Source organism: Cannabis sativa, chromosome 9, assembly GCF_029168945.1.
Source record: "Cannabis sativa cultivar Pink pepper isolate KNU-18-1 chromosome 9, ASM2916894v1, whole genome shotgun sequence".
Classification (NCBI taxonomy): Eukaryota; Viridiplantae; Streptophyta; class Magnoliopsida; order Rosales; family Cannabaceae; genus Cannabis; species Cannabis sativa.
The window spans coordinates 34761542-34787792 of record NC_083609.1 but is presented as its reverse complement, the minus strand read 5'-3'; the positions used below and the strand labels follow the sequence as shown (position 1 = coordinate 34787792).

The 26251-nt window shown below is 34.7% G+C and overlaps 1 protein-coding gene across 1 annotated transcript; it reads right to left on the bottom strand.

Moving 5' to 3' along the window:
- Positions 1-15056: 15056 nt before the first annotated feature.
- Positions 15057-15563, bottom strand: LOC133031374 (uncharacterized). The gene has a single exon (XM_061104858.1). It carries the CDS (start codon positions 15561-15563, stop codon positions 15057-15059), a length of 507 nt encoding a protein of 168 aa, XP_060960841.1.
- Positions 15564-26251: the final 10688 nt, after the last annotated feature.

Here is a 26251-nt window from a genome sequence, read left to right as displayed (position 1 = left end):
GCAATAGAGGGGGCTGCTACTGGGGTTGTAACTGCAGCAGATCAAGTTACTAATGTTGCTGCTACAGTTGATAATGATATTGCAGACGCTGTTCAAGGTGTTAGTACTACAACTGAAACTGAAAGTAAAGTCTCTAATGGTCAGGATAATATGGTTACAAGAAAAAATGTTAACGGGGATTGGATTGCTCCGAAAAACCGAGTGTCCAAGGGTTCAGGGTCAACAAGAAAAGGCAATGAGAAAGGCGAGAAAGTTCTAAGGAATTCCTTTGCGCTTTTAATAGGGGGACAAAATGAAGAAGCAGGGGGAGATAGTTACTTTAGCTTAAGTTATTGATGGATTTTTGTAATATAAGTTGCTGCAATGTTAGGGGTTTGAATAAAAAGGAGAAACAAGAGAAAGTTGCAGAAGTTTGGAGGTCTAATAAAGTAGGCATCAGGGCTTTAGTCAAGACAAAGATCAAAGGGGAGAAGTTACATACTATGATGGCTAACAATTTTGCTTGTTGGGAATTCTATTCTAGTAATAAAATGGAAGGTCGGATTCTCTTGCTTTGGAGAAAGAAGTTTGTTAATATAGATGTTATAGAGGATTCCAGGCAACATGTTCATTGTCATGTCAAAATGATAGGGCAGAAAAAAGATTACTTTGCTACCTTTATCTATGGAGCTAATACCATAGAAGGAAGAAGTGATCTTTGGTCTGCTCTATCAATGATAAATGTAACAAAGGCTTGGATTGTTCTTGGTGATTTTAATGCGGTCTTTCATCATGATGATAGACAAGGGGGGATGCTATTAGTTCTTCAGAGCTAGTGAATTCTAATAACTAGGAAGCTCAGTCTTCTGTTGGGCCTATGAAACGTACAGGGTCGAATTTCACTTGGACCAATAACTAGGACAGTAGGATTTTTTCCCGAATTGATCATGTTTTCCACAATGAGGATTGGATTTATGATTTTCCGAATACGTCTGCCCACTTCTCTTGGGAGACTTGCTCGGATCATTTTCTTTGTGTGGTGCAATCGGTTGCTACTGAAAATATTGGTAGCAAACCTTTTCGCTCTTACAATTTCTGTTTTGAACACCCGGATTACAAGAGAACGGTTTTGGATAGTTGGGGCAAGCCTTTGAGATGTTGTGGTATGAAGGGGATTTTTCTAAAAACTAAGAGACTCAAACACAAATTGAAGGCCTTTAACAGACAGCCAATTGGAAACTTTGGAGAGGCTTATGAGAAAGCCAAAGACACTTACATTAAAGCTAAAATACAATGCCAAGCTAATCCTAACAACAATCTCCTCCTTGATTTGGAGATTGTGGCTGCTAATCAGTTTCAAATTCAGGAAAAAATGTATCTGAGCTTTCTTCACCAAAGAAGCAAAGTTAACCAGATTCAAAAAGGGGATAGTAACACAGCCTACTTTCATGCCATGTTGAAGAAGAGGAAGGAAGAGAACAGGATTGTTTCTTTTTTGACTGAGCCAGGAGACTTAAATGATCACTTTCTTGATGTGGTTCAGTATTTCCTTGACCACTTTCGAGGCATAATGGGGAATGCTAAACCCACCTTCTTGGAGTTACAGCCTGAGATCATAGCTATGGGGCCCAAACTCAATCTCGATCAGCAGGTTCATCTTCTAAAACCCTTTTTCTCTCAAAGAAGTTAGAGCTGCGATGTTTAGTATCCCGAAGACTAAATCTCCTGGCCCTGATGGATTTGGCTTAGGGTTCTTTTAGCCAGTTTGGCCTCAGGTGGGAAAAGATATTCACATGGCTATAGCTCTTTTTTTGATACCAACCAATTCCCGACAGAGCTACATAGCACAACACTCTCTCTTATTCCTAAGACCTAGAGTCCTTCTAAGGCTATTGAGTACCGACCTATGGCTTGTTGCACAACCTTATACAAGTGTCTTTCAAAACTGATCCGTTCTCGGCTTGCTAATTTTCTTCCTTGCTTAGTGAGTCAGAACCAGGGTGCGTTTGTCAAGGGCCATTCTATTGCTTACAATATCCTTATCCTTCAAGATATCTTGAAGAATTACAAAAGGAAGAACTGCTCCCCAAGATGCACAATAAAAATTGATATAAGTAAAGCTTATGACATGGTTAACTGGGATTTTCTTGAGAAGCTTTTGGTGGCCTATTTCATCCCTGAAAAGTTTATTAAGTGGATCATGAACTGGATATGAAACACATCGTACTCGTTACTTATGAATGGAATAATTCAGGGGATGTTTAAAGGTGAACAGGGGCTTAGACAAGGGGATCCTATCTCCCCAATCCTCTTTGTTCTTGTCATGCAGTATTTGTCCCAAAGCATTCAAAAAGCGGCCAGAGATAAGAAATTCAGGTACCATCCTTTATGCAAAAAAATGAAACTCACTAATCTTTGTTTTGCGGATGATTTAGTGATATTTTGTAAAGGGAATGAGGGTTCTCTCAATGCTATCAGAGTATTGCTTGGCGAGTTTAGCAAAACCTCGGGTCTATCCATCAACTTTGCTAAGTCTCAGGTTTATTATAGTGGAATATCTAACTCGATTCCTCTTGCACAAAAAATAAACCTCTCTATTGGAGAGTTCCCTCTTAAGTACCTCGGGCTTCCCCAAAGACCATTTAAAGAGACTTGATGATTGTGGGTCGATATTGAAGAAAATGAAACTAAAACTCCATTCTTAAGCTAATAAACACTTGTCCTATGCTGGTAGAATCCAATTAATTCAATCTACTTTGATTGGATTAAGGAATTATTGGATGAGAGTCTTTCTTCTTCCTCAAAGTGTGATAAAAGAGATTGAGAAACTTTGCCGGGGCTTCCTTTGGGGATTGAAGGATAATCGGTCTAGAGTTCAGTTTGTTCGTCGGGAGAGGGTGTGGCTTCCAAAAGCCTATAGAGGTCTTGGGTTTAAGGATGGAACTAAATGGAACAAAGCTTCTTTAGCTAGGTTCATTTGGGGCTTGATGAATAAAAAAGACTTACTTTGAGTTAAGTGGATCAACTCAATTTATCTCAAAGGGAATGATTTTTGATCCTATAAGATGACCATGGATACAAGCTGGTATTGGAGAAAGCTTTGTAGGCTGCGAACAACCTAAACCAAAGCAGATATCATTGCAGCAAGGGGAGGGAAATTCAAATTCAGTAAGATTTATTGTAGCATGCTTCACCAGGTTGTGTTCCCGGCAGCAAGGGCGATCTGGAACGATATTAATGTGCCAAAACATGCTTTCCAACTTTGGCAAGCAGTTCAGTCCAAGTTGTTAACTAGGGATCAATTATGCAGTTTGAACATCTCTATTCCTAACAAGAACTGTGTGGTTTGTGACATAGAACCCGAGAGCCACAACCATATATTTTTCAAATGTAACTTGTCTCAAGAGGTGTTGTCCCACATATTTCTCTGGCTGGGCTTTGAAGGATGGTCTAAGAGTTTTGATAGTTGGACGGTTTGGCTGGGCAACACAAGACCGGGCTTGAAGGATAAAATAAGAGTCCTAACTCTTGCAGCCGCTCTACATCACTTATGGAGCAACCGAAATACTTGCTTATTTTCTCATTATTCTAACTCTGTTGGTTGTATAGTGAACAAAATTAAAAGTGATGTAAAATATAGACTCTTGTTGATTAAAGATAGGAAAGGCTCTGGGGAGGAGAAGAAATTACTTCATAGTTTGATGTGTAATTAGTTGTCTTTGTGTTTTTTTGTTGCTTCTCTTGGAGAAGTGTAGTTGCTTGTATTTGGTGAGTAGATTAATGAAGTTTCCTTCTTCTTGATAAAAAAAATTAAAATAATAAAATTAACAAATTTTAAAATAGATATGGTTAGGCTATTATTATTTTAAGAATAAAATAATAAAAAAATATTAATTATCCTAATTATATGTCAAAATATCTCAAATTTAGCATTATTCAAATTTCTACAAAAATATCTAGGTTATTTAAGTATTTAAAATACAGTTTATAAATTTCGAATAAGTAAAATAATATAAAAATAGCATAAATATCATTTTTTTAACTTACAATTTATAAATAATTAAATATTTCAAAAAATAACAAATTTTTAAATTTGAAAATATTATGGTTAGAATGTCTATAAAAATATCTAGGTTAATTTCAAATTTATTAATTATTTAATTCTATCTTATAAGATAATTTTAATATAATATTTCAAATTAAAAGGATAAAGTTATCTTTTAATTTAAAATATAGCTAATATTAAAATATCTGATCTTATAATTGAATAATATATAAATATTAAAGAAATTAACAAATTTTTAAAATCTGACCATAATTTAAAAATGAAATAATCAATTTTTAAATTTAAACCTCAAAATTTCATTAAATTAATAATAATCTATTAAAAATTAAATATCATTAATTTAAAATTGATATTTAAGTTTAAATATATTAAAAATAATATTTTATTTTGAAATTTGGGTTTTGAAAATTGGAAAATTCGAAAAAAAAAATGGAAAAAATCCCTCAAATTTCAAAAATTGGGTGTGCTGCCAGGAGGGCTGGACATGCAGCCCTCGAGAGGCTGCAAACAGCCCATATGCGCGAGCGGGGAAGCAACTTGTAGGGTCTCACGCCATGATTTCTTGGCACATGCAACTTGGGCGGGATGCAGCATTCGTGTCTGAACGCTGGGGCGTGCACGTGGGCGGACACGGGCTTCAGACAGGGTTTTATCTCCTGTCCGCGGGTGCACAAGCACCTTGTTCGAGTGCTCATGTGCGTGCGATTGAGCCTATGCATCCCGAATTTTCAAAACTCCATGACTTTTTGAATATTTATCGGAATCGACATCCGTAAAAACAAAAAATGCTTAATTTTTCCCAAGGAATCCAAATAAAATATTTTCATATTGAAAATAAAATTATTTTCATGGAAAAATTTCGTAAATCACATTCAATCATCAAATAATCACATAAACCAACATGAACACATCCAAATCAATATACAAACAATTTTCATCTTTTTAAATCCATATTTCATGAAAGTAATTGTTGAATTAACAAGTATGTTGAATTAACATCCTAAATATGAATTCTCTAAAACAATGAATAAATAGAAAAGGGTTTAAGAAAACCTTACATTGATTGCAGTAGAATAATATGACTCTTTCTGTTCAAGATCTCTAGCCCTTGATTCCTTTCTGTAGATGAGTATAAGCAAGATCTGAACCTAGACTCTTTCTCTCCTTCGGGTTTGGTTACCACCGTCTTACTCACTATGATTGAGTACATGACTTGCTATGTGTGGGCATGACCCTCATCACTAAGGGTTCGAATAAGTGAAGAACAATGAAGGAGGTTTGAAATCTCTATAGAAGGAACTCTCTCATCTAGGTTTGGTTGAATAGTCAAGATGACAAAAATTTGACAAAGTGTCAAGTTGATGAGATGAGAGCATCATGTTCCTTTTATAATGTTTCAACTAGGGCTTACGGTTGAATTATGGATTAAAAAATTATATAATATTGGGCAAAAAATACCTCTTGGTCATACATAATAAGGGACCAATTTCTAGTTAAATTTTTGCCACTTTATTTCAAGCACTGATTCTTCTTTTCAATAATACCATATTTTCCAATTCAATCTAATAAATGCCAAAACTATTTATTTAATAATTATAATTAATTACTAAATAAAATTGTCATTTATGTAATTTATTAATTAGACCATACAAAGTCTCAATTAACAAATTGACCCCAAAATCTATTTTCTTCACAATTAAGCCCTTGCTTAGTGAAAATTCAGAAATAACACATATTCTAATTTTGGAAATATAATTGATTAATAAAAATCAATTGACTGAGTCTGCAAGCAGTATTATGTCAACTAGTGAGGGGACCATGGGCCGGTTTAATCGAGCTTTCAATAAGTAGATCTAGAATTCACTAAGTAAATTCCCTATCTTATTAATTCCTCATTGAACCACTATAGAACTTGGAATTGAATACACTCTCAGTGTAAATATGCAGTTACAAATAATCTAGCCAAAGTATGATTCTTTGATAGAAAGAAATCCCTCAAAATGGTATGTTGCTGCTATTCGAACCTCCGAAGACGGCGTCCCTAATGCCCGAGGGCGGGTTCTTGGCGGCAGTAGTGCTATCAATGCCCGGGCGTATCAAGTAAATTCCCTAACTTATTAATTCCTTATTGAATCCACACTTAGAAATTGGAATTGCACTCTCAGTCATATAGAACGCTCTATATGTTCTACGATATAGATACGCGATTAGTTATCCATTGTTATAATCCTAATTTGATCAATGACCCTCTAATAGATGATCTACATTGAATAGGCACTAAGTTACCGTTACACCTTCAATGTATTTTATGGTTAAAACACTTAGCTACGTATAAATGATATTTCGGCGAAGTGAAATGAGATCTCCACCATTTATCTGTGTTTAGCCAAGCTCGAAGGATATCATCGTTACACTTATAAATTCCTATAGAAGTTATAGATTCCATATTTATGTTAGCGCTCCCACTTAATTATAGTATCATGTTCCCAAAATGTACGTATCACCCTGACCCAAAAGTAGGCTTAACTAACAAATTAAAGAACATGTATAGTACACTTGAGATCGAACCTAACCATATCAGGATTAAGATCATTTGATCTAGGATCCACGGGGGATATTGAATTGAATAGATACTACACAAAGTCTGCCCGCGTACCACTTGGCCCACAGGTGGAACCTGTGACCGGGGATTGGACGGCTGACCATTTATACTCAGAGAGGTGTTCATCGCTAGATCTTCATCTGCCTTGCCCAGGGGAATGACGGTTACAGGTTGTTGTCTGGTAGCCTAATAGGCTTTTCGTATTAACACAGTGGCCTACCGGGTTCGGTCGTCAATGGCTGCTTGCTGAGCCCTCAATGTTTCCATTTCTTCATCCCTCCAATCAGCAAACATGTGCCTCTTCTCTTCAAATGTAAGATTTATCGTGGCACGGAGTTCCTCCTGATCATGATGCAGGGTGTTGGTATGACCTCGCATAACTCAAGGAGCAGCACGGAGGTTTTGGATTTCGGTGTCATCTCCAATGGTTGTTTGAACATTGGTTACAGGCAGGACGACAGTGTTAGGAATGCCCTGATTAGCTGCTGAACTGGTATTCCAAGTCTCTTGCACACCAGGCGCGATTTCACTCACAGGAGTCCTCACATTGTGACCTACAATTGATGGTTGTTCGAGAATCGTGGTTGGTTGAACCCTTGTGTTCCTTGGGTTCTGCAGTGCAGGATCCACTGTCTATGGATTCGCCAAATCAACCCCGCATCTACGAGTCTGTACAACCATTGTATTTGCGATTCGATTTGAGAACGATATTAAGTTCAACTCTCAATGAAAGCATCAAAATGCTGACCTCGCTTTTGGCAAACGACAGTGAGTCTAGATTGTAAGCGACAAGTAGTATGATGTATATGTAATATAATGAAATAAATCAAGACACGAGAATTTTATAGAGGTTCAGCCCAAAGCAGTTCAGTAATAGCCTAATCCTCTTGGTTTGTATTGACGCAAGAACAGGGAAAATAATCCATTTTCTTAGAGCTCTTACAATAATATCTCTGAATATGAATTCTTAGACAAGTTTTTTGAACCGTTGCCCAGTGAGTATGAATCACTATTTATAGGGCTATAAGCTTTGGAGTGAAGAATTTCCCTTCTGATTACAATTGATATAATTAGAAAGATTGCATATAAAATACAGAGTACACAAATCAAGGGATTCGGACAGCTTGCCATATCTCTGTGATCTGATCCCAAAATTATTGGGATTTCTTCGGTGACTCACGATGTGAAAGCTGGAATTGCTAAGTGTTGGCGTGTTGTGCAGATTGCTCACTGCCCGGTTAAAAGGGCTTCGTCTAAGCGAATATATATGCTTCTATGTTCGGCATATCTCCTGCGAGCAGGTACATAAAGTTGATTCCACGTGTCACCATCGTGTGATGCTACATCGGAGTGCAAAAATTGAGATAACATAGTTTATAAAATCACACACGTGGCGTCCTTATAGATTAGAGCGTTATAGATCAGATCTGTATAGTCTTAAAAATATTAGATGTGGTCCAATATACAATCCTACTCTTATTTCACGCCTGAAGAATGAAATGTATTAGTAAAGTATCTAAGATTATAAAATACAAGTTATGTTATACAAAGTTTGAATTCCTCCTAAAAGGAGTGCACCAGTGCACCCCTATCTGTTTCGACATCTGGGATAAGTTTTTTAGTCCAATTGTTTTTCATGGTCGTGTACGTTGCAGTTGTCTAAGATATCTTGAAAAATTTTGACAAATTTCACATGACGAAAATAGGGTTCAAACAATCTGTTGCAAGTGTGACTCTTTTATATTATACGTGTGTGAAATAGATTGGTCACTATTTTTCATATGTAAATTATTTCGATTTTTTTAAATTTTTTTCGAAAGATGTCTTAAATAACATTAACGTACTCGATCATGAAAAAAAATAGACTAGAAGCCAAAAAAGTAGGGGATGCTTCTACAATGCACTCCCTAAAAAAGGGTGCATGCATTTCGCCATCGAGAAAAATTGGTAGTCAAATTTTTATGGTCTTGTATGTTATTGTCATTTAAGAAATCTTGTAAAAAATTGAGAAATTTAAAATAATTTAAATTCACAATATAGAAAATAATGTTTAAATAGTCTATCTCACATGCGTATCAATTAAAATAATCACGATTGTAATATACTTTTTGAACCTTGTTTTGAGTTGATTAGTTTTTTCTAATTTTCTTATAACTTTTAGAGAATGTCTTAAATAACTTCAATGTGCATGATTATAAAAAAAAATTAGGTTTAAATTCTCCAATTTATCGAAAGAGAACATGAGTAAATTGATGTACCATTTTTAAGTGGGACTATAACATTTTCTAATATTTTAAATTGTATATTTTAGTAATTTTACATATGAATAAATATATAATTATTTGATTAAAAGTATAATTATAATTTTTGAATGTGCAAATATAACTTCTCGAACTATAAACATACAAAAATAATAAACTGATAACTTTTAGACATTATATAACAAACTAATATATAAATAAGAAAAATACTTAAAAATACCTATCCTCTAAATGTTTTGGTGATTTTCTAATAGATTCCCTAAAAGAGGTGCACCAATGTATCTTGTATCTATTTTAACATCTAGAAAAAAATTAGTGTTATACTCGAAATTCAGCTACACTTTAGAGTGTAACACGTGCCAATTAAGTTTAATATGAACCACCAGATATAATAACAATTATATCATTAAATGAAAAAAGGAATAACTCATTAAATATAGAATTAATAGAGTATACTCATAACTCGCTAACTGTATAGTCTTAGGCGAGACAAGGATACAAGACTATTAATGTCTGTATTGATGAGACATCAACCTACTTTGGAATACGCAATCCTAAGAACAAGACTTGTTTATCAGTAAAGTTTTTTGAATCAACCACGGATAGTGTATAGCGAGACGTTCACCTTGCTACACATAAGGAAATATTAATGAGGCGAGTCAGTTGTTGAAACAGTTAGCGCATATTCTACATTATAATAACTAAGTGTATTGACATGGAAATATGCAGGACATGATTGTCTAGTCTGCGAGGTCATATGATTAGCCAACTCATCATTGGTCATCTATAGGCAAAGCGAGATACCACTGTCCAAGTCAGCGTCTACCGCCTTGAAGATAAGAATGATAAGCAGCGATATGCGGTTATCAATTGTTATCTACACGTGTTTTAGTGAAACCTGATCAACTCCCACGTTTCACTAAACAGTTATGTGATTCAAATTTAAATGTAAATAATTACCAATCTATATTCCTATAAATAGGGGCAGATTCTACAAAAAAGGAACGAAAAAACTTAGAGAAAAAGATCACTAATTGTAATATTGTATCAAATACTCAGAAATATCTTGAATAAGATAGACTTTTAGAGTGTGGAGATTTAACTGTAAAATCGGAGCCAAATCTTCTATCCCTTCCTCTGTCCTAGCCAATACTCTTTTTGCATAGGGAAATTTGAATTTCCATGCTTAAAATACCATATTATTTTTCCGCTAAATGCAAACTTATTAAAATTGGTAATATATGACCAATTTACCAATTTTCCAAATCTAACCCTCTCATTTGAAACCATCAACCTCTCTCTCTTCCTCACTCTTCTCTCAGCCGCACTAAAAAACCCAAAACCCCAACTCAGCCACAGCCGTCGAACCACAACCCCGATCACTCCGGCGTGGAACCTGAACCCCAACGAACGCTGTACCCCGAGCAACTCGCAACCTAGTCCGAGCAACTCGCAACCCCGACCCCCACTCCGAAAATGTCAAAGGTAAGTGGTTTTTTTTTTGTTTTTTTTTCTTAGAAATGGTTTATAGATTTATTTAGTTTGAGTTGTGAAATATTATTGGTAAGATTTAAGAAATTTATTGTGAAAATGGGATTCGGATCCGTAAAAATTGGATTTTGACTGTAAAAAATGGTGAATATGGCGTTCGGATTTGGGGGAAGAAGGCGTCCCGATAGTGGAGGTGGTCCGATGGTCCGATTACGGGCTCGAGTATGGGTCCGATGGTCCATTTGGTATGGGTCCGATGGTCCGATTAAATGGGTCCGATTGGGGGTTCGGCTGTGTTCTGTATGGGCAGATCGATGGGTCCGATTGGCACGATAGGGTACCAATCGGACCCATCGGTCCAATTGGACCCAATTTTTTTTTCGTTTTTTTAAATATTAATGGGGCCGATGCTTAGTAATTGTTTTGTATGGGTCCGATGGCTACCAATCGGACCTCACAGTGGGTCCTATTGTAGCCATCGGACCCGTGGGTTGATTTTTTTTTTTTTTGGTTTTATTAATTAGTAATTATTATTTATTGAATATTGTTTTTTTTATTAATTATTGTTTTAGTATTAATTATTGTTTTAGTATTAATAATTGTTTTATTATTAATTATTGATTATTGTTTTTCTATTAATAATATTTTTATATTATTTACTAGGTATTGTTTTTATATTAATAGTTGTTTTATATTAATTATTAATTATTTTTTATTATTAATTATTAATAATTGTTTTACATTAATTATGAATAATTGTTATATTAATAATTTATTTATTAATAATTGTTTTATATTAATGATTGATAATTATTTTATTAATAATTTTTTTTATTATTAGTGATTAATTATTGTTTTGTTATTAATTATGAATTAGTGTTTTTTTTCTATTAATAATTATTTTATATTATTTACTAGGTATGGTTTTATATTAATAATTGTTTTATATTATTAATAATTGTTTTATATTATTAATAATTATTTTTTATTATTAATTATTAATAATTGTTTTACATTAATCATTAATAATTGTTATATTAATAATTTGTTTATTAATAATTTTTTTATATTAATGATTGATAATTATTTTATTAATAATTTTTTTTATTATTAATCATTAATTATTGTTTTGTTATTAATTATGAATTAGTGTTTTTTTTCTATTAATAATTATTTTATATTATTTACTAGGTGTGGTTTTATATTAATAATTGTTTTATATTATTAATAATTATTTTTTATTATCAATTATTAATAATTGTTTTACATTAATCATTAATAATTGTTATATTAATAATTTGTTTATTAATAATTGTTTTATATTAATGATTGATAATTATTTTATTAATAATTTTTTTTATTATTAATCATTAATTATTGTTTTGTTATTAATTATGAATTAGTGTTTTTTTTCTATTAATAATTATTTTATATTATTTACTAGGTGTGGTTTTATATTAATAATTTTTTTATATTATTAATAATTATTTTATATTATTTACTAGGTATTGGTAAAATGAGAGGGGTATTTCAAATTGGTAAATTTTTTTTTTATTATGAAAGAAACAATAATTGTTGTATTTTTGTATTATTAATTATTAATTATCGTTGTTGGTTTTTTTTTTTTCAGGGAAGTGCACATCTTATAATTCCAGTGTCGGACAATTACACTGGCCGTGTCACATGGCGCGGGGGTAGTTACTACTACCCGAAGATTAAGGCTAAATTTGAAGAATTTAACCTATTGGACAGGGTGAGGGAATCCCCTTTCAAACAGTTTTTTGAGAGAGCGCCCATACAATTTTCTGGAGCATTTTTTCATTAGTTGATTCTTCACAAAATAAAATCTGACAAGCCGGACGAGGTGCATGTCTATGTGGGAAGGAAGAGATGTAGATTTGGGAAGGTGGAGTTCGGCTTGGTCACCGGGTTAAACTTATTGCCCGGCCCTACTGAGGAAGACATCAAACAAAATGGAAGCTCTGACCGGTTGATTCAGGAATATTTCAACGGTAGTGCTTCGATCACCTTCGGCCAACTGCGCAGAGTTTTTGAGAGCTGCACAGAAGCTGATGATGTTTACAAGTTGGGGATGGCCTTGTTTGTTATGGACGTCCTCACTGGTAAGGAGGAGAAGACTGCCGTTCCTCCTTTTGTGATAAGAATGGTTGATAACCTTCCATTCTTCTACGAGTATCCCTGGGGAAAGATTTCTTACACCAAGCTGATGGAAAGTTGTAACAAGGATTACTTGGATGTGAAGAATAAGATGTTGAAAAAGATTGAGAAGGGAGTAACTCAGAAGGAGGCAAAATACTCAGCCTACGACTATGCTGCAGCATTGCAGTATTGGGCATACGAGGCCATATTACAGCTGGGCAACGAGTATGCAGTGAGGAGGTCGCATGGCTTTCCGAGAATGGTCAACTGGGAGAGTAAGCCGAAAACTACACTCGGGAAGGATGAAGTCACCAGATTATTTGCTAAAAATGTAAGTTTGTTACGCTTTATTTTGAATTCATGTTAATTTCCATATATTATATTAATATATTTGTTATATTTTTCAGTTGACAGTGTACTCCGTGTTATGTCCTCGGCCGAACGAGATTGAGTTTGTGAGTTACATAACCGGGGTCGACCTCCGTTATTTGTTGACTTGGAGGAACTTGTGTTGGGTGAGGATGGGCAACCAACACAGGATGCTTTGCGAAGCCAGGCCGAAAAGCTTGCCTCCACATTGGAAGAACGAGCGGAGGCAGCCCGAATATTTAAAGACTCTACACCACCTCCACCGTCTCCTCCACGTGCACCGCCCGCAGTTCCAGATGGGTCTGGTGTTGACCCATCTCCAGCTTCAGTTCCTGATGGGTCTGGTGTTGACCCATCTGCAGCTTCTGATGGGTCTGGTGTTGACCCACTTGCAGCGTCACAGGGTCCTCCTGTTCCCCCGTCAGCTTCCATTCCCAGCACCTCGGAGGCTCGCGATCCAGTATACCCTGCCATTTTGGCAAGGTTGGAGACTGTGGAGAGGGGGCAGGCCGCTCTGCTAAGAGGACAAACAGCGATTATGGATCAGTTGAAGACCATAATGACGCTCCTGCAAGATCCTGGAAGGCCGGCAGCAGATTCACAGCCACAGCCACAGCCACAGCCACAACCGGAAGAGGAGGCTCGGACACCAGAAGATGACTTCATTCTCTCAAATGATTACCAACCGGATGATGATGACATGTTCTGTACACCTGAGAAGACGAATATCACCAGCATCGGGGATACTCAGGATTCGGAGGTGCAGGTGTTAGAGACAGCTCCAGAAGTCATGGAGAACCGGAGGAAGAGAAGGCAGCCTAGGTGGTTCGCTGAGTACACTGAAATGAAGAAGAAGGCTAGGGCTACTTCGACACTCGTGAATGCGGACCCACTTAGAGTGGTTGATCGGAAGCTGCTCAAGACTTTTCACAATTGGGTACTCGGCCAGATTGGGAACAATTACCCGAGAGAGTGCTTCACCGGTCGATACCATTCGTCTTGGTTCCTCGAACTGCATACTCCGAAATTTTGGCTTGGGAACGATGTAAGTTTTTAAGACTTTTTTACTGCTTTTGCTTTTAAAGACTTTATCTAACTCTTTTTTATTTAACTCTGACATATTTAATTTTCATGTTTTAGCATTTGGATGCGGCATTCCATTTGATGAGGAGGCGGCAACACTTTTATCCCGAGTCCTACCCGAATAGATGTGTCATAATGCCGTGTATTTTCCCAGCAGGAGTTATTGCTCGGTGGGAAGCTGCGGGTGATGACCAGGCTAACTATCAGTGGGACGAGGGCATATTAGATTTGATTCGAGGGGATGAAAGTCAATTCTTGGCCAGTTGGAAGAACAAGGAGAGAATATATATGGCCCTCTACTTCGATGGAGCAAAGCATTGGGTGGCATTAGAGATAGATCTGGATCATTGGTTGTTGAACATATTTGACTCCAGCCTCGGATCGATTTCCCCGAACGAATTGAACCGTCACCTGGCAATGTGGGAAAAATTACTACCAAATTTGTTGCTGCAGGCTGGCCTATTCTAGAGTCATGACATGATCCTCTTGCCTCAACTTACCGCCTCAGAGAGCCAGGTCAGAAATTTCACTGCAAAAGTCATGGATCGGGCCGTTGTTCCACAGACAAAGACAAGGTAACTTAATTACAATTGATTTTTTTGTTATTTAACTTGAATTTAATTTGCACACTTTTATTCATTTACTTTTTATTGTCTCATACAGCGGTAACTGCGGGATGTACGTGATAGAGCACATCGAGCATAGTATGCTGGAGACTACGTTTGATAATGTGCACGATGAGAATATGAAGAAATTTAGAGAGCGGTGGTGTGTAGATTTGTTTTACCAGAATTTAGCATGAACAAATGTTTTTTTTATTTGGTATTTATTAAGATAACAATGTAAATGGTTTTTTTTATTGGTATGTTTATGTTTTTTCAAGAGTTCATACAAATTTTACGCCTTTCTTTCGTGCAACGAATTATAATAATTATGTAAACATAAAATATCACAAATTCTAATGTTTAAAATAGTCCAACATTAATTCAATAACAATACATAATAGTCCAACCCATCACGATACAAATAAACTAAAATAACATTTTTAACCTGGGTAGTTGCAAGTGCTTCTGTTGTGCCCCTTGGCACCGCACATGCTACAATTTCGCGATTTGATAATCCTTTCACCGTTACAAGCAGTTCGGTTGTTCTTAATTCTTCCAACCTTTTGCTTCTTGGGTCGCCCTACTGGTTGCTTCTCAACAGGCACTCCAACTCTCATGTTCTTGATGTCATCAGGCAATTCCCAATCATCCTCATCACCAACTGGCATAATTGTTCCTTCATATGTCCTCCTCCAATATTCAGTTGTGTAATATGGCGAGCATAGTGTGTACGCGCTAATACTTCGCTCCTGAGATGCAGCACATGCATGAGGACAAGGAAACTTCATGCACTGGAACAAGCCGCAAGTGCAAGTATGTTCCTGCAAGTCCACTACGCCACCGGTCATAACTGTTCCTCTAGGGTGAACCTCCAACGTGTAAGGCCCGCATGAGTCAACGTTCAAATACCGACCTTTTTCAAAATGCAGTGTCAAGTCCTCCTCCATTTCTGGTGCTAGGGGTTTCGTCCACTTGTCAGCTTTTTCTTTTCGTGAAGCAAACCACTTCTGGACTTTGGACCTCAGGAATGCTACAGCAGCAGTGATCGGGAAGCCTCTTGCATCCTTAGTTGTGTTGTTGAAGCTCTCAGCCCAGTTGCTCGTCATTACATTGTAACGTACCCCTGGAAAGTACGACCGGACCCATTTTTCAAATCCGATTTCCTCAAGATATTTTGCAACCGCTGGATTCATGGCCCGAATGTTCTCAAATTCTCTGTGAAACTCTGATCTTGAATACGTGTACGCACACGTGTAAATGTGATTCGTGAAGACGTCAGTCTTGAACTTGTGGTTGACGTTCATAATAATGTGGTGGTAGCATGCACCGTGGTGTGCATCAGGGAACACGATATCCAAAGCACGAACAATGCTTTGATGCCTATCCGAAACAAAAGCTAAGTTCTCAACATCACCAATCGTTTCTTTCAATTTTCTCATAAAATAGGTCCAGGAATTGTGGTTTTCACTGTCAACAATAGCAAAAGCTATCAGAAAGATATGACTCCCTGCATCCAAAGCCACTGCACACAACATTTGCCCACCATACCTAGTCTTCAAGAAAGACCCATCAACGCATATAACAGGTCGACAAAACATAAACCCCCGAATAGAAGGACCCAGAGAGAAGAAATAATACTTGAAGCGACCATCTTCTACCACAAAATCCGTGATGGTACCTGGATTCCGCAACTGTAGCATGTGCAAGTAACTAGGTAATAAAGAGTACGAATCTTCAGGTGTACCCCGAGACAGGTGTATTGCCTTCTCTCTGCACCTCCATGCCTTTTCGTAACTCATTTGGATCCCGTAAGCCTTGTGCATACTTTTTCTTATATGAGAGGGCAACTGATCCGAGCCGTCAGTTGTGAACTTATCCTTAATTAGATGGGCAACTATTACAGGTGATCCTTGACGGTTATCTTTTCCTCGAAGATCAAGGGAACATGTATGTACATTATGAAATGTACTCACCTCAAACATGTTAGAAAGTACGTTCTTCTTCGCTCTTAATCTCCACCCACAATCTGTATCCTTACATGTGACGTACCAAATATCAGTACCGGACTTCCTAACGTAGTAGTCAAACCCTTTCTTCATTGCATACAGGCCAACAACCATCTTTAAATGCTCTTTGTCTCTAAAAAACTTTCCCACATGTAACTTCCCGCCTGGTGTGCCACCCGTAGATATATAATGACTATGATCCTCGATGTCTTCTCTTGTATACATTTTCTCCTTGAATTTACCGTAACTTGTCGAAGAAGAAAATGGATCGCTCCATCCAGTCACATTGGTACCTCGAGCATCAGTAGGACCACTAATATCATTGGTCTCTCTACCATTATTTGGACCTGTACTGTCAGTAGTTCCTCTAGCATGACTGGTTTCGCCTGGACAACTACTACTAGTACCAGGTGTTTGACAATTTTCTCTACGGGGCATTCTTTTCCGTGTCGGTGGCCTCAGTGGTATTTGGTACGATAGTGGAGTCAAGTTCAAAGGTACAGCAGCAGGGGCCTCTGCACCTTGGTCATCTCTTACGCCATCATTTCCCTCAACATAACATTCAGGGTCTGGACCATTAAAAAAACCATCGATGAACGGCATTTGTGCTACAATATCAGCACTCGGCATCATATTGTTTAATTCAGGTAATACATCTGCAACCAACACCTCTGGATTTGTTTCTGGACCAACAAAACTCCCAACCTCGCTACGATTATCCTTAACAAAACTTGGTGTGGGACTAGGATCGACGCAAACATTCTTCTTTAACAAAGTCACAAACAAAGGAATAAATTCATCTGGCTTCTTCGCAAGTGTAGATAAAAAGTACCTTGCACGCTTATCATTTCGAATAACTTCAGGAGGATACTCATAGCCTTTCCTGTACTTGTAATTTACTTCCAATTTCAAGTCATACTCCGCTTTGTCAACATCCAGTTCTTCGTACAAAACATCAACCAAACCTGAGTAGCTTAGGTTCGGATCAATGTCAATTGTCAAAGCGGCACTCCCTTTATAAATCCAATCTCTACCATCAAGCTCCCAAACACCATTATACATAACACACGCATTAACAGTTGAATCTGTCACAAACATTTAAAAAAACACAGTTATAATTTACAACAAAAATCTCACCGAAAAAAATCTTAATTAATCATTAATAACAAAACAATAATACTTAATGGATAGTAAAATAATAATTCATAATAAAACAATAATTAATAATTCATAATAAAAAAAATTTAATAATAAAAAAATAATTATTAATTGATAGTAAAATATAATTAATAATTATTACTCAAACCATAAAAAATAAACAATAATTCATAATTTATAGTTAATAAAATAACTAAACAAAATAATTCTTAAAACATTAACTAAAATAATAATTAATAACTAATAATGATTAATAAAAAAATAACTAATAACACAAATAATAAATCAATATAAAATAAATTAATAATAATAAATAAAAAATAATAATAGATTACAAAAATAAACAATAATTAATAATAATTCATAATATATTAAAAAAATAATAATTAATAATAATTAATAATAATAAATAAAAAATAATAATAGATTAAAAAAAAACAATAATTAATAATAATTCATAATTTATAGTTAATAAAATAACTAAAAAAAAAATAATTCTTAAAACATTAACTAAAATAATAATTAATAACTAATAATGATTAATAAAAAAATAACTAATAACACAAATAATAAATCAATATAAAATAAATTAATAATAATAAATAAAAAATAATAATAGATTAAAAAAATAAAAAAAATCCTGTAGGGTCCGATTGGTCCGACCATCGGACCCCACAAGGATTGGACCGTATATTAAAAAATTAAAAAAAAAAAAATTCATAAAAAAATAAATTGGGCCGATGGGTCCGATGGTCGGACCATCGGACCCCACAAGGATGGATCGGACCTTATATTAAAAAATTAAAAAAAAAAAAATTAAAAAAAAAATTATTTGGGCCGATGGACCATCGGACCCTTGTTCCAAAAAATAAAAAAAAATTAAGAAAAACACATCGGACCCGAGGAGGGTCCGACCATCGGACCCAGTGATGGACCATCGGACCCATCGGGTCTTCACCACTGTCAACAAATTTTTTCCCTCGTCGGGCCACCCATCGGGCCAGCATCGGGCCCCATCGGACCCGACGAAAAAAAATGCAGAAAAACAGCAAAATCCCAGTTTTCACATGCAGCAAAAATTATAACAGAAAAAATAACAAAATAACAGTAACAATCCACAGATCAATCATCAAACACAACATTCTTAATTAAATATGACAACAACAAACAAGATTTAGAAAAAAAAAAAAATTAATTACTTACCCATTGATGGAGCTTGTATGTGTTCTTGCTTCTAATGTGGTGGATTAGTGTGGTAGCTTGTAGTGTGGAAGGTTGTAGCTTTTAGTGATGAGTGAAGAGAAGAAAAATTTTTTGGTGGTTGTGGAAGCTTTCGGGTGGGGATTTTGTTTGTTGAATTGATGAGAAAAAGGTTGGAGTGGGTAGATGTAGGTGGGGAGGGTATTATGGGAAAAATACAAAAAGTGTCATATAAAATTAATTATATATAGTATTAGTTTAGGGGAATAATATATGGGTTATTTAAGCATGGAAATTCAAATTTCCCTTTGCATATCATTTACATTGTCACGTATATAATTAACGGAATTTACACTGAACTCACTCCATTTATGTATTTATTTTTTTTTTAAAAGAAAAAACATCTCCCTTGACAGTAACCATTAACATTTTGGTCATTTTCTCTTTACTTTCTTCAAGATTTTTAACTAGGTACTCTCTCTACAACTCTTTCTATCAATATTTTTTAAGAAACGAAACTACCTTCAATTAAAAATTAATTCACATTTTCAATAGACGAGATTTAGTTGAAATATATTCCTTCAATTTTTATATATAATCAAAAAGAAAATAATATATACAGTTTGATTTAATATTTTATGCAATGGTGGTTGTTATTGACTGTTATCATAAGTTTTGCAGTAATTGTTGATCAGATTAGTAATAGGGGATTAGTGTTAATTTTGAGAATATCAATCAACTACGAGAATATTCTTGCAGTATTTTTGGTCCAACACCATTTACAAAGATAAGGCAAAACTAAAATACATCAAGGATAGGAAAAAGAAAACAAAATGGGTTGTACATGTACTTGTACAGCTTTATTTAAATCTTTTCGGTTCATCGAGTATAAATAGATAAAAAAAAAATCTACATCCTTTTTGCTAAAACTTTTCGAAAAATTGTTAGAGAATTAGAAAAGAATTTTTTTTAAAGAGAAAAAAAAAACAGAAATAAAGAATGGACAAAATTATGAACAAGAGGTAGTGTAATTTAGAAAGAGAAACTAACACGGTTAAAATGCATTGCTATCATTTTAGATGAGGTGTTAAAATTTGAGTGGAGGGACAGGAATTGGGACAGAGTAAAGGGACAGACAATTTGGCTCCACGTAAAATACCTGATGTTATTATTATATTTATTAAACTTTATTAATATTTATAATATCTTTATTAAATTTATTACGAAAATGGCTCATTATTAGTTAACGAAAATTTGCTCGCGTTAACAACTAATCATTTATTTTCATAGTCTTGTACGTTATAATCGTTTAAACCTGTAAAATTTTGAGAAATTTGTTATAATTTACAATATAGAAAATAGTGTTCAAACAGTTTATTTCACACATGTATAAATAAAAGAGTCACGAGTGTAACAGACTGTTTGAACCTTGTTTTGCCTATTAGTTCTTTTTTCCAATTTCTCAAACATTAAAAAAAACTAGACTAAAATATTCTATTGAATGTCAAAAGTATATCGGTACCCCTATTTTAAATGATGCATTGTAAAATTTTCTAAATATTTTTATTTAATAAACATTGTAAAATAAATTGAATAATAAATTGTATAGGAAAAATACAATAACACAAGTATCTCAAAAATAATAAAGAACATAATTTCACAAATTTACAAATATATGAGAAAAAAATATCATCACCCAATAATGGCATTAATAAATTTACTTATAACACTTTTTTTTTTTCTTCTTTTCCCTTAAACTAAAATTCACAACATATAATCTTAAACAAAAGATAAATAATAAATGAAAAATTTAGTAGACCGAAAATTTGAAAATATTTGCTGGCGTTTCGTAATAATATTCTAATAAGTTTTCAATTTTTTAAAATTAAAAAGTTAAAAATATTTTTCAAAACCCTGTTTTAGAAAACTATTTTCACTTTCTAAATTTTTAATAAAGAATCAAAATTTTAAAAACAAAAAAAGCTACTTTTAATACTTTTTTAAACAGATTTTTTTTCCATTAATATTTTAGACTATGACCATACTTGGACTGGGAACCAAACCTAGCCCTGGTCGTGGCGCCGAACCCGACTCCTGAATCAAACTCAGACTCTACATCAAGACCTAGACCCGACTTAAGTAAAATTAAAAAATAAAAATAAAAACAAACTTTATAGAACACACTTTTATTTTTTATTTTTAAAATTGAAAAATAAAAATAGTTATAGAACACATTTTTATTTTGCAAGAATAAAACTTTAAAAAACAATTTACTTTCATTTATATGATTAAAAAATTAGAAAATAAAAGTGTTATCAAATGGCATCTTTACAAATATACATCAACACATAACATTTTTCATTTTTACTCTTTAAACTTTTTTATTTACAAAAACACATCTTCAGTAAAAATAATGAACTGTTTTTTAGTTGTTTTATAGTTTATTTACAGTTGTCATGAGATTTTTTTTAGTTATTTTATAGTCGATTTATAGTTATCGTGGGGGTTAATTTCACGTTATCTTTTAGTTGTTTTTCTTTTATATATTTTGCTGAACAAAGTGTATTTTTATAATTTTAAAACATTACAAGAGTATTTTTATAATTAAAAAATTTAGGCCGTAAAATTATAAATAAAACATAAAAGAAGAATTTTTAAAATTCATCATAATAAATTCCAATATAGATGTCTCGAATCATCTTGGACCACAGCTGACTACTACTACACACAATATATATACTAAGCGTGGTAGATGTGACACAGGCACATAACCCTGTTAAAACATGTGGATTATAATCATATATCTTACTTTTATCAATTATATTTATACAATTGTTAAAAAAAATTATGTTTAAACAAGAAGATATAGGTTCGCTTATGGAAACTAAGATCATCAGTCGTCTTGTCTAAATGTAAGTACATGTGATTTTCTCTACTATTATATACTAATTAAGCAATGTTTTGAAGAAAAATAAAATAATTATTAAGAAAAATTTATGAGAAAAAGTAAAATAACAACACAAAAAAGATTAATAGCATATGTATACTTGTATAGTCTTCTAAACTATTATATATTTACTTATAAACAAATTAGAATAAAATTTAAAAAAAAAATAGCAAATAAAAAAAAGGAAAAAACAGATGGTAAAAAAAATATAGAAAATACTTAAAAAAAATATTTTAAAAGAGAAAATTGAACAAAAAAAATGAGAGAGACTTTTTGAAAAAAATTAGAAAAAAAAGAAGGTGAGGTTTAAGAAAAAAGAGAAAAGTGACAAAAGCATTAATAATAAGTATAAATAAAATAAAACAAACAACTCCAAACATGATAAAAAAAGACACAAACAATAAAGACCGTCTAATTTTTCGCTACAGAGAGAGAGAGAGAGAGAGAGAGAGAGAGAGAGAGAGAGAGAGAGAGAGAGAGAGAGAGAGAGAGAGAGAGAGAGAGAGAGAGAGAGAGAGAGAGAGAGAGAGAGAGAGAGTATGTCTTCTACTATTCTCTCTCAGAGTCCAACCTTTCTTCTTTTCCTACTTTTTGTTTCTTTGTGTCCTTCGCTGGTCCCCTTGTTTTTGACTTGTGAGATCCTGTCGGTCTAGTTTGTCTCTCGTTGTTTTGAGTTGGGGGGGTTTGTCATTTGACTTTTGTTTCCTTGGTGGTTTTTCCTGTCTGTTCTTGTTTTGGAAAGGGTCAATGGCTTTTTGGGTTGTTGGGAGGTTGTTTGTTGGTGGGTTTCATGGGGGTGTTTTGAGTATTTATGACTATGGAAGAGGTAGTTGGTTCGGCTAGTAGTAAGCAGGGTAGGTGCCTCTCTTTAAATGAGGTTTCCATTTCTCTTGCCCCTAGTGTGGTAACTACAAAAGTGCTTTCTAAGCTTTTCCTCTTTGGAAAAATTCTCTCCTCAAGAGCCTTTGCAAAGTAGGTTGAGCACACTTGCTCACACCTGTGGAAATCACGGGTTAAGGTGCAACCAACTGATGGTGCCCATTCTGGGTCCAACATGTTTCGTTTTTTCTTTGATAATGGCTCGGCTAGTAAATGGGTTTTGGAGCAAGGTCCTTGGTGCGTCAAAGGTGATATGCTAGTCCTCCTACCGTGGTTGTCTGGGTTCGGAGTCAAGGAACTGTCCTTTAACTCGATCCGCTTTTGGGTCCATATCCACTTTCTGTCTCAAGATTACGAGCAAGACTTAATGCTAATGCTTTGGGAGCCTTTGTTGGGTTTTGTGCCCTAAATAAAATCCATTTCAATATAATCAGATTTACTTAATAATAAAGATCAGAAATAATATTTTTATGTTGCATGGTTCACATGATTTATTTCATAATTATATGCATATAATGTATGAATTCTATTTAAGTCTAGAACATATGAATTTGTTAATGATGATAGTGTTGTCAGCAGAGTGGAATATAATCTTAATTATATGTTCGAAAGTTTATTCCCTGATTTGTCAGTTCACTGGATTTAGACTGGCATGATATAATCAGCGATAGGTATTCTTACACCTTGGATAAGTGTTATGTCCTTTCCAGGGCATTGGCAAAGTTTACCAGTATCGGATGTATGGAGTATACATCGGAAGGGACCGATATTGAACTTTGATTAGATATATTAAAACTTACCATAATATCTATTCAATTCAATATCACCAGTTGATCATAGATCAAATGATCTTAATCCTGATATGGTTAAGTTCGATCTTAAGTGTACTATACATGTTCTTTGATTTGTTAGTTAAGCCTACTTTTGGGTTAGGGTGATACGTACATTTTGGGAACATGATAGTATAATTGAGTGGGAGCGCTAACATAAATATGGAATCTATAACTTCTATAGGAATTTAGAAGTGAAACGATGATATCCTTCGAGCTTGGCTAAACATAGATAAATGGTGGAGATCTCATTTCACTTCGCTGAAATATCATTTATACGGAGCTAAGTGTTTTAAGGATAAAATACACTGAAGGTGTAACGGTAACTTAGTGCCTATTCAATGTAGATCATCTATTACAGTGTCATTGATCAAATTAGGATTATAACAATGGATAACTAATAGCGTATCTATATTGTGGAACATATAGAGCATTCTATATGACTGAGAGTGTAATTCCAAGTGCTAAGTGTGGATTCAATCAGGAATTAATAAGTTAGGGAATTTACTTGGTAAATTCGGTTTGACTTATTGGAAGCTCGGGAATATAGGCCCATGGGCCTCATACTAGTTGAGACCATACTGCTTGTAAGAGTCAGTTAATTGATTTTGATTAAGCAATTATAATTCTAAAGTTAGACTATGTCTAGTTTATGAATTTTCACTAAGCAAGGGCAAAATTGTAAAGAAAAGAGATTCAAGGTTTATTTATTAATTAAGAGACTTTATATGTCTAAATTAATATATATATATATATTAAATGACAATATAATTTAATAATTAATTTTTTTAGTTATTAAATAATTGGAATTGACATTTAAATGGTTAAATTGGAAAATTGGCATTTTTGAGAAAATGAGATGTAGAAATGTCAAAATGGCAAAATTACAAAGTGAGGTCCATTTACCTTGTCATGGCCGGCCACTATGTAAGTTGTCGACTTAGCTTTTAGCCAACGACAATGAGTCTTTTTGATAAGCGATAAACAATATGTCGTAATGTGAATATACAATAAAGCAATAACAAGACACAAGAATTTTATAGAGGTTCAGCCTCGAGCAGTTCGGTAATAGCCTAATTCTCGTTATTTGTATTGACTTAAGAATAAAGAAGAAGATTCCTTTTCTTATAGCTATTACAATAGTATCTCTGAATATATAATTCTTATATAGCCTTAGCTTACAACGTTTCGGCTTATAATTTCTCCGGTCCTTTGCCCATTGAACATTCGTCACTATTTATAGGGTTGGAAACTTGAGGAGGAAGAGTTTCCTCTCTCGTTACAATGCGCATAAACAGAAAGATCGTCTGATCAATGCTGAATGCAAGGATCGTGGGATTGAGGCTAAATACACTGATAATGGGATCGTGTGTATGCCACATCCACGTAGGTTGATCCCTGAGTTGTAGGGATTGAGCTGGTGACTCATGATGTGTTAAGCTGAATTCGCTAAGTGTTGATCATTCTGCACGGCTCGTTAAGTATTCCATTCTGGATATGGCAGCGAGGTATCCTGCTCGGCATATTGCTCCGAAGAGATGCTCTAAGTAGATTCCACGTGTCACCACTCTCATAATGCCACGTCAGAGTGCCAAATTTGGGATAACATTTGCCCCGCAAGTCTGTACGGGACCTCCGAGGTGGCGTGTGGAGTTATTCCGAGCTGGCTATGCCTTTGGATGGGGACACGTGTCGAGCATGACCATTCGAGACTCGATGTGAAGCTGACTCGGCGTCCCTTCGGTTTTCGGCTAATTAATGCTCTGACAATGAATATTTTGAAAATCTAAATTTCTCTCTCCACGGCTGACGGTTGCACTCGATTACTTTTGATTTCCCATATTCGCTTTTGAGGCGGGAAGCCGAGGCGTCTAAGGTTCCTTTATGTACAGTTACCCTTTTGCCTATAAATACTCGGAGTACTGGCACATTACTCACTTTTATCACCCTTCATTGCTAAGTAAACTCCAGAGCAAAAAGAGAGAGTTTTTTGGCTTCAGAGTTGCCGAAGTGCCTACAGACGATTGCTGGCTTGCTTGAACTCGGACATTTGAATCTTTGAGTAAGTTTCTGATTCCTTTTATGCTTTCCTTTGCATGTTTACGCTTTGAATGTAACTATGCTGTAGAAAGAATGCTTAGGAAAGCCTAGGGTTAGAAAACTTCTGCGATTCTTCTTTTCCATGTCCTTATGTTGGCTTTCAGCCGTAGAGCTTATTTTACAACTGCATTGCGTCTGTTTTCCATCTTGCTTATTCCAAGCTTCATGAACTTTTTTGCCCTAACTCAAGAAAACTTTCTGACTTCTTCAGTTTTGACTTTCCTTCGAACATGGTTGTTCTTTAATATGTTGAGTAGTCCTGGTCGGCATATTTGCTTGTTTTCCGTTTGATACTCCATCCAACACTCATCTTGTGTGTTGTCTTTTGTAGATGAACCCATGTGAGTCTTAGGAAATTGAGAATAAAATCGACCAGGATTTGCTTCAACTTCTGCACGAAGTTCACCCTCATCTTCGTGCTAACCCTCCTTCTAGCGAAGAAAATTCTTCCGACCCCGTACTCAACCATAGGATAATGGCTCGTACAAAGAAAACCATGCGTCTGGCCGACGCTT